General features: G+C 36.8%; 2 protein-coding genes across 2 annotated transcripts; both read right to left on the bottom strand.

The window, feature by feature from the left end:
• Window positions 1–985: 985 nt before the first annotated feature.
• On the bottom strand, window positions 986–3,013 carry LOC112092267 (cytochrome P450 94A1-like). Its single transcript, XM_024167969.1, has one exon. The coding sequence runs from the start codon at window positions 2,735–2,737 to the stop codon at window positions 1,193–1,195; it is 1,545 nt and encodes a 514-aa protein (XP_024023737.1). The 5' UTR covers window positions 2,738–3,013; the 3' UTR covers window positions 986–1,192.
• Window positions 3,014–4,332: 1,319 nt separating this feature from the next.
• LOC21389205 (probable myosin-binding protein 4) lies at window positions 4,333–8,547 on the bottom strand. The gene is made up of 4 exons (XM_024167968.1): window positions 8,510–8,547; window positions 6,469–7,826; window positions 4,882–6,377; window positions 4,333–4,718 (listed from the first exon to the last, which is right to left on the bottom strand). Exons 2-3 carry the CDS (start codon window positions 7,697–7,699, stop codon window positions 4,903–4,905), a joined length of 2,706 nt encoding a protein of 901 aa, XP_024023736.1. The 5' UTR covers window positions 7,700–7,826; window positions 8,510–8,547; the 3' UTR covers window positions 4,333–4,718; window positions 4,882–4,902.
• Window positions 8,548–10,533: the final 1,986 nt, after the last annotated feature.

Raw genomic sequence — 10,533 nt, forward strand, 5'->3', positions numbered from 1 at the left:
AAGTACGGAACGGCACCGACACTTTCTATTTATATAATTTTCTTTTTTCTTTTCTTTTCTTATTGAACTTCCTATAGGTGTCACTATTGCCCAGTGGGGTGGGCTAGGGCCGTCGCTAATACTTGGATGCGTTGTTTCAATTGGAGATTTTTTTTTTTCATACTATATATTATTCATAGTTGACCCGACTCTATGAAAGAATAAGCATGTATGCATTATTATTAAATCATGATATAGTTGATTGAAGCATTTGAACTACTCGGATACGCTTGATCTATACTAACAATAAATAAATAAATCAGAAAAGAAAATAAACAGATGTGTACAAAAATGACATACTTTTACTAGCATTTCGGATAAAACAAAATCCAATGCGAAGCACGCATCACGCCACTATCAAGGACTAACCCTCGGGCGTCCAACCAATTATAAAGACAAAACATATAAATATTTGTATCAAGAACAGATCAAGCATATTGTATATACACGTATATGCGTACGTAAGTGAGCGATTAAGTAAAATATGAACGTTTTACCACGTTTGGTGCTTCCTTACGCCATCAAAATAATCTAATATCCGACAGGATTTCACACACTTCCCTTTTTTTCTTCACTCTTGAATAATTTGTTGTTATATTTGATCCATTATCACTATCTATTGCAGTGCCAATCACTCTCACACTTGCTTCTTTATTTGCTGTTTCCAATCACTCTCAACACTTGCATCAAACACAGATGATAATGATCCTCAAACAATACTTTCATTCAACATCCAAAGTTCCAATGCTTTGGTAGGTGTATTTATGGTGAAGAATATTATTTTATTCTACTTATAAAAAGCGTATTTTTACTGTTAAAATAATTTTTTAATGATTCGATACGCATTAAGAACAGTTTTTTACTGCGTGTTATAAATTTTTAATATAAATATATATAAATCCTACCGTTAAAGAATTAATACAACAATTAAAACAGTACTGGTTCTTATTAGCGAAGGAAAATAACATTTTCTACCATAAACATTCCCAATCCTTTATAAATCTACTTCATTAAAATAGCGTTTGGAGAAATGACAGCTCAACCTAATAATCACTCGATCATTCATTAATTAAATACTAACACGTGGGGCCTACAAATTATATACAAATGACAAGTCAACTCCCACAAGTGATGAACTTTCGCATCTTCATAATCATAAACAATTGTTGGTCCTCACCTTGATCGTCACCGGAAACCCACCTTTCATTTTCGAAGTCAAATCCGACACGTACACAGGCTCAACCCCTCCATCCATCGCCGGCACCACCCTGAACCGCCGCATGATGCCGGCGACCACCCTTTTCATCTGGAGAAACGCCATGTCCTTCCCCAAGCAGATCCTCGGCCCCGCCTGGAACACAGGGTAAGTGTACGGATCCCTCCCCACGAACTCCCAATTTCCGGTCGAGGCCTCCACCTTCAGCCACCGTTCCGGGATGAACTCCGTCCAGTCCTTCCCCCACAGCGCCTCTAGCCTCCCCATCGCGTATGGATGGTACGTCACCTTCTCCCCCTTCCTCACCGCCGTCCCCTCCGGCAAAACGTCGTCGTTCGCAGCCTCTTTGCTGTCCGACGGCACCGGCGGGTACAGCCTCATGCTCTCGCACAGCGCCGCGTGCGTGTACACCATGTCCTTCACCTCGTCGTAGACAGATATCTCCTGATCCGATTTCTCTTTGTCTGTGAAGATCTCTTTCAAAACCTCGCGCTCGACGCGCGGGTTCTGGGAGATCAGCCAGAAGAACCACGTAAGCGCGGTAGATGTCGTGTCGCGTCCGGCAAGAATGAAGCTTATGACGATGTCGACAACGAATTTCTCGTCGGAATGGCCTGATCTCAAGAACCGCGAGAGGAGATCCACGGAATCGAGCGACGATTTCTCCGCGAGCTCCTTCTTCTTCTCTCTGACTATGAATTGGGCGACATCGCGAACTTCCTTGATCGCATTCTTGAGCTTCTTCTCCGATCCAATTCCAAGAAGCTTCTTGATTTTCCACACCGGAGGAAACAGCGACATGGATCTGCCGCCGATAATCAACGTCGCAGTGTCAAAAGCGACGGCGAATTTCGAGTCCGGAAGAGAAGGTAAGAGATAAGCAGGATCGTGACCGAAGGCGATCTTGCAGATGTTGTCGAAGGCAAAACGCTGAAGAAGGTTCTGGAAATCGAGGACGACGGAGGAAGACTTCTTCTCAGAGGCGGCGGCGGAGAGGATTGGGATAAGTCGGTCTAAGAGCTCGGAGTCGACGACTGTCTCGACGAACTTGCGAAGCGATTTGGTGTTGAACTCGTGGCTAGCGACCTTCCTCTGGAACTTCCAGCTGTCGCCGTCGGCGCTGAAGATGCCGTCGCCGAGGAAGTCGGAGAGGGGGACTCTGAAGGCGTCGCCTTTGCCGTAGCTGGAGAAGTGAGACTTGAGAATGTGCTGGACGACGGCGGGGTTTCCGGTGAGGATCTGGCGAGGGCCGAGGAGGTGCTTGAGGACGAAGGTGGCGGAGGGCGCGCTCTGGAGGAGCTCGGCGAACCACTGGTTGCGGCGGCGCTTGTTGGCCGATGCGGCCAAGAAGGTGCCAACAATGGGGTAGGACCTTGGAAGCTTGGAAGAGGAAGAAGGCTTTTTCCTGTTTCTGAGAAGGAAAAGGAAGAGGAAGGAGCAGATGAAGAGGACGAGTAAGGCTAATAGTTGAGGAAGCATCATTATCCGAGTAATTCTCAGTTATTAGTTACTCTTACTCCAGTTCTTTCTCACTGTATTCTGCAGTTTCTGTCGATGTATTTGTAGGACTCTTTTGTCTCTCTAGTACCAGTGTTCAGGTTAGGTGGCCCCACGCCCATTGATTGTACGGTGGAACTTTTAATTGCCACGTGGCGGCACGTAATCAACCGTTTCAGCTGTTAGCAAATTATCCAACGCTGGGAATAGACACGTGCACAATCTGTAAAAAAACGTCATCTCATTGGAAGGGAAAAAAAATTAAGGGTGGTTCATTTCGCTGATTCGAGTTTTATTATAGTAAAAAACTCTCATAAATAATCGCTTTTGCTGATTTGAGTTTTATTATAGTAAAAAACTCTCATAAATAATCACATTTAATTTTTTTGTTATAGTAAAAAGCTCTCACATAAAATCACATCTCAACTCGAATTAAAAATTCGAATCAGCGAACTAAACGGACCCTTAAACCAAATCAAACCATTTTAGACTTTTAAGACACCAATGATCTATTCTAATTAGAGTGATAAACATATGAACACTTTCCTTAATCATTCCAATATCCCATACCTAAAATTGAGACATATGCCGGATTTCTTCCACACTGGCGCAATTACGATTCCGTTCATTTCGTCGATTCGAGAAAACAGTCACGTCTAATTTTTTTATTACAGTAAAAAAATTTCACATAAAATCACATATCAACTCAAATTAAAAACTCAAATCAGCGAACTAAACGGCTCTACATTTTTCCAAAACATATATATATATATATTTACATGTTATGTTTATCTACACGTGACGTTACATATCTGAATTTTCTAAGCCTATTCATGTTGTTGAGGCCCAATATTAAATTGGGTTTTTAAAATGGACATTTTATGCAATTACTCAATTTAATATTGGGTCTCAATAACATGAATAGGCTTACAAAATTCAGATATGTAACGTCACGTGTAGAGTAGATAAACATAACATGTAAATATATATATATATATATAGACATATATATAATGTAATATATGTCTAATCTAAGATGACTAGTGTAGTGAGTTTTATAGTTCTATATTTCTGTTTAAGATACTAAAAAAGAAAGTCAACTTCCATGTCTTAGCAAATAATTTCTTTATTCCATTAACTAAAGATATATATTAGAATGCTTATGTTGCTTGTAGCTATAAAAATGTTGCGATATCCTATTTTATAACGCCACACTCAAAATGAAAACAGTGATATATACAATAAGATGTTGGCAAAGCACAGTTGGTCGGTGAAGATTCCGAATCAAGCATATCAAGAACGATATTTGTTTGTTAGTGTAATTTATGACAACGTGATAGCGTCTCCAAGAATCTTGAAATCTTGAATGAAGCTCTACGGAAACTTGTGCAGCCATATAACAATTGCTTCTGGGAGGAAAAAATAGTTGTCATTTGAACATGGGAGCCCGTTTAATAGACTTTATTAATTTAAGTTGTCTAACAACATGTTGAGGAAAATATATATATATATATATATATATCAAAGATAATACTGAAAACAAAGGAATGTAATATTTCTACTATTTCATGCCCCTTTTTGGGAAACCAAAAAAAAAAAATCTTGAGTTACCTGTCTATATTTGTTACAAACATCAAAATCAAGATCTTTTCAAATTTACAGAGGAAGCGGTTTAGCCAAAACTACAAATATATCCACTTTACAACCTCAGCCCAAAGAAAAAAGGGGGAAAAAAAAAAAAAGAACTTGACTCCCATCCACCAGCTGTTCTAACTCGAAAAATCACATACACAGTTCAGAGATATATATATATATATTTTTTTTTTTTTTCCGCTTTCTGAGAACTTTAAAGGGTACCTGTTCTGTTCATGAAAACCTTCTTTTGATTTGTCAAAGTTTGTGAGCCAGCCGAGAGATGATGAACTTGACCCGTATTCCGGTTTCTGCCTCTTGTCTTGGTGTACATCTGAGGAACATTGTACATGAATGAGATGCAGGAGGCTTAGACATCAACTTGATTATCAAGTATGCAAACATAATAAATGCATAAATCCTATAGTTTTATTTTGTCAAACTAAACATGCCTCAAAAAGGAATCTTTGCTGAAACGATTCGTGTCTAAAGCTTACCATGTAGTAGTTGATTCAAACTTAAGGAGTAGCTTGACTTCTAAATCTTATACCAAGTTTCCCCAACTCCTGGAGTTGATGAGCTATTTCTTGTATAAATTGCAGTCCCTCATTTCCATTTTGCAGAGAGTGAAGCATATGCTCAAGAAAATCATGATCAGCTTCCAATGCTTCCAACCTGTCATTGAGGTCTAAGATTTCGTTTTCTAGAGCAACCAAACTAACTTGTCTTTGGCCGGGAGAATCATTTTGGCCGCCGCAATCACAATGTTTAGTTGCTTTGCTTAATGAAGAATCATCACCATCCGAAGCAGTCGCATCTTCTAGAGCAGAAGTGCTTCCATTACAGAAATGTAAATTTCCTTTCATGGATGAATCATACCCTTCAACTTGACTATTCATTGGAATATCCTCATTTTTAGGCGAATCTTCTCCCTTGAGTCTATCATCTGCAAATATTTTAGAATGGCCACCATTAGGTACGTTGGAGAAAGCCCTGTTACAAGAAATTTGGTGCAGTTTCATCTCCAAGTTCCGCAAACATTGTGAAATGTACGACTTTTCATCATCAAATCCTAAATGTGGAATTTCAGAAGCAAAAGAGTCCCTGCAATTTCTGGACACCTCATCTACCGTTGGCTTTAAAGGGTGATTTGTCTCTTCTTGGCAGGGTACATCACCAGTCTCCACTTTCGTACTCTTAATATTCAATTCAAAAGTCCCTTCACACAAATCTCCCATTATTGTTTCATCTGGTAAATTCAACTTGTAAAGTTCTAGCTCTGCTTCCATATCTTGCATTTCCTTTTCCTTTTCAGCAAGTAGATCGTTAGCCTTTTCAAGGGCATCTACATCATACTCCGCTTGCTCTTCCATCATTCTCAAGTACTGAAGGGCCTCCATATGGAGTGCTGCTTTTTCTTCTTGCAATCTTGTAATCATTGCCATCGCCTCATTCGTAGCAACTGCAGAAGCATTCCTCTCTTCTTCTAACTCTTTATACAAAGTTTTGATGCATTTTTTGTCATACTCAACTTGTCTTTTCAACCGATCAACAATACTTTCACCCTCAACGTCACTGACAATTTGTACATCCAGAGATTCAAGACTGGATTCCACCGAAGCCGACTTTCGAAGCATCTGAATTTCATTGCAGCTGGATGTCACCTGTACTTCATCTTCATGCCTGTTTTCTCCAGACGCTTGATCTAGAGTTTCTTTAGATAAAGATGATAACAGTCTCGGTTCCTCGTCAAGTCTATCAGGTTTTCTTGTGATTGGTAGTTCAGATACAAAACCAGATGATTTTCCTACCATATAATTGCCAGCTAGTCCATACAAATCATTAGCATCAATTTGTCTTGGATTTACAGCAGCAGGATAATTATCAACCTGATCAGCTTTGACTGATGTTGCAGATAGTGTACTTAGTGACTTCAGGACCTCCATGTGGTTGTCAATGTATTCTCGTCCAAGGTCACTTGTTCCAGAGACATCTGCCAAAAAACCATTTCAAATAGGAGTTACACAGGTAGAAAACTTGTTTGCACATTCATACACATCAAGTGAGGGAGAGAGAGAGCTTACACTTCACTAATGATGCTCCGACTAATGAGAGATTGTCATCTAAAGTAAGAAACTCAGACTGTCCTAAAGAATTGACATCCTGTGGGAGAGGAAATTTGAGATTGTTCTCAATGGACTCGTCACGTGAAATTCCAAGAACGTTTGATGATTCAGGAATTTCATCTAATAAAATTAGCTCAGGCAGTTTATAGAGATCAGGCTTCTGATGGACTTCCTGCCATCCAAGTTCACCCACAAAATCTGCAGTAGCACCACGAAAAGCTAATGGCTTCACATGATGATCTTTACTAACATCAGGCTGCACACAGAGATCTGAAAGCAAAGACATTGACTCATGCGGGCAATTAGTTGCTTTTGCTAAAATAAAACCACCGGATGGTGCTTTAGAAGGATTTTCTGAAGGACACTGAACTGCAAAATCATTCTTAGAGTTGCTATTTTCACGAATAGCATTTCTAATTTCCCCATCCTCATCTGAAAATGGAACTTCAGATTCAGAGTCAGAATTGATCTTCAACTCAGTGTACCCTACATAAGACAAGGGATCAAAGCCACTTTTTCCAACACAGTGAGAAATTATTGAGCCATAAGATTCATTCTTCATCTTCTTGAAGCTATTCCGACGACGTAAGCGACTATGGCTTGGCAAACGGGGCAAAGGGATATTAGGTTTAGGAACCGCACTTCCACATAATTTTGGTTGGGCAATCCTTTGTGCCTCTTTTCTTGGCCTCCAAGGCTTGCCGCAACAAGAACATGGCACCGTACCCCGAGAACCAGGAACAAAATCTCTGTTTAGCAAGAAACTTTCTAAACCAGAACCATCAATAGCCATTCCCAACTTACCCCCCAAAGTCCTTTGCATTTCTGAATATGATAAATTCTTCCTGGTGAATGAAAAGATGCAATCATCACACATTCCATGGCCATCAGCAAGCTTACCGTGAACATGACAACAAATCAAAGAAGATATCTCTGATATGTGGTCGCTACAAAGCAAATCGCGATAAATGCCAGGCTTTTTGCTGCCTATGACATGATCAATCCTAGAGCACAAAATGCAAGGAGTCTGCAATTTGCAATAATGTGCAAACTTTGTCAGCAGATATGATAGCACACCATCAATAAGCAGCAGAAATATCAAAATCCATTCACATGCTGCAGATGATAGAGCGGCCATAAACCCCGGTAAGTTGCTGTTTTCTTCCACCATTGATTCATCTGCTGCCATCTCCTCCAAAATTGATCTAGAAGCTCATATGGTTCCAAATGGTAAACATCAAAGAAATGTTTGATAACCAAACGGTCCAAACCGGTTGACCATTCCAGTCCTCTTAACTCAAGATGAAGCATTCCATCTTCAACAAGAAATACAGGGAAGAAATTCCTTTGAGACCAAACCAATTAAGGAAAACTTATTTCTCACTATTGAGAAATGTTCAAAAAGATAAATAAATAAATAAAAACCCCACTTTTTTTTTCAATTCTACTGGGAAATAAGTTTTTACCCAAAAAACAAAAAAAAATCAATAATCATGAACTGGACATGATAGTATCATTTGAGTAGAACATTATAATTTTTGAAAGAAAGACGATAATTTGGGAAAATCTCGGAAAGAATTAACATTTGAAGGCGACCTAATCCAATTGGGCCTAATCATTATTGAACCAACAAAAAGAAAACAACCCTGAACAAAAACCACACCATAAATTCTTAACACCCAACCGTACGACGTAATGCGCAATCAACTAATATTAAAAAGTTTTAAATAAAACCAACTAATAATCACCTAACCTCTTAATGCGAGAAACCGAATTCGATAATTGCACATTCAGATTAATTCGTACGCAAAGCAAGGAAGCAAAGAATTTCTCGGAAATTACAACTGGAAAAATGCAAAACACATAATTCCAATGAATTTTTCGCAATGTGTATCCCAATTTAAATCAAGCTTTATCAGAATAAACTGTGATTTGCTTTTGAGTGAATAATGCAATTTTAACACTAATTTCATGAAAATAAAGAACAATTTGCACATACCTGATTCGGAGCTTGATGGAGGATCAGAAAGAGGAAGATGAAAAGAATTGCGATTGATAAATAAGAAAATGTATATATCTGAGAGATTATTTTATTAATTTCCTGTCAGGAAAGAAAAAAAGTCGAAAGGGTCAAAAAAAAAAAAACAGAGAGAGGTGCAGAATTACCAAATGGTGTTCGTAGGTGAAAATGACCGACCGTTGAAACCAACTGTCTGTGATTTGTTTTGTTGTTGCTAATTAAAGTAAAAGCTTGTAATATATATTATTTTTAAAGCTTTCCAAAATTACATAAAATGACTATATATTGTGTATTTTTTAATTTTTCAGATTAGGAAATAAAATAATAGCGCATTACATGCCAACGGTTAACAAACACCTAATAAAATAATTAACCAAAAAAAAAAAAAAACCACCTAATAACGTAAATATAGGTGAGTGATGAATGAATGACCCTTTTTAAGTTACACTCCCATTATATGTTGACAAAATGCTCCCTTGGTTTGACATCCTGACTACCAAATTCACTGGCTAAAACAATTTATTTTACTTTTTCTTAAATAAGAAAAACAATCTAATGAAGTGATGCAGATGCTAGATTTCAAAATTGAAATTTTAATTTATTTAGTTGTTATCTTATTTTTAACTGCTTACCTTATTTAGTTATTTTCAAATTTTATATTTAAAATATTTAGAATTAGTTTCAGTTTCCTTTTCGTTTTCGAATTGTAATCTTCTATAAATAGGAGAGCCTAGCTTTATTATTCATAGTTCTTTCAGAAATTAATAAAAATTATATGCTTTGAGAGTTCTCTCAACATGTTGATTCCAATCTTCTTGGTATTCTGTTGAATCAACGAGTGATTGATGCCTATTTTCCTGGTATTCGTGAGCGAATCAACAGGTCTATAGAAGTCTTATTTTTCAGTATTCCGATTGAATCAACGAGTTTTTCGATATTCTACGCGAATCAATGAATAATATGAATTTATCCATTTTTCTATTTTTCTCATTTACTTCCGCTACGTCATGAAGTTGTCGCACTTTGATTTTTGTTAATAGGATTTTCCTTTTAAGTTTAAAAAAAAAGTCTCTTTCTCTTTAGTTTTTGCAAGTTACTTGCACAAATAAGATCATTCTTATCATAAGACGGGATAAGTATCAAGTATTATTTATTTTTTAAAGAAAAAAAATGAAGAAAGTTTTATGAGAAGGCCTATGATAATGTGAAGAATTTACTTTTAAGAATACATGAGTCTAAATTTTTACTCTTAATAAATATTTTTTTATTAATATAATTATTTAATTAAAAAATATTGTGAATCAATAATAAATTATTAAAATCTCGACTCGTGCATTTTTAAAAGGTATTTTGTCAAGAGTGTTATTATTGATACTTTTTCTAAAAGTAGTACGAATAGATAAAACTCGTCAAACATGCAAGTAGTCTCGTGACTCTAATCTCTCATTTGTAATTCTCAGCGTGACAACGAATCTTGGTCTCAATTGATTTATTATTGTGTTGTTGTCAAATGTCAACTATTTTGCGACCTTCTTATGGCACAAAATTTTGTTGGAGATGGCCCAAAGATGAGTGACTGAATAGTATTTTCAAAAAGCAATCCCACTATCGACAGAATAGCCTTATTCACCCGACCAGGATTGAATCAGGCTACTCTTACTTGTGGGGCCCGCTAATTCGGTTCCCTCTGGTCTCTAGTGTAAATTACAAGAATTTCACGATCTTTTATGTCGGTAACAGCGTGCGTTTAAAATAAGTTTTAAAATAATTTTATTTTTTTTATAAAAATAGAAATAAAAATATTTTAATTTTAATTTTATAATTATTTCTTAAATACATTTGGTAGTTTTATGCAGAAATTAATTTTAATTTTAATTAATGGTTTAATTTTTAAAAACATGTAATAATATTTAAATTAATAATATATTGAATAAATAATAATATATTAAATAATAATTATTATTAAATATATTAAATGAACGTGAATTTTTACATGTAGAGGA

Source organism: Morus notabilis, unplaced genomic scaffold (assembly GCF_000414095.1).
Source record: "Morus notabilis unplaced genomic scaffold, ASM41409v2 Scaffold1229, whole genome shotgun sequence".
NCBI classification, from domain to species: domain Eukaryota; kingdom Viridiplantae; phylum Streptophyta; class Magnoliopsida; order Rosales; family Moraceae; genus Morus; species Morus notabilis.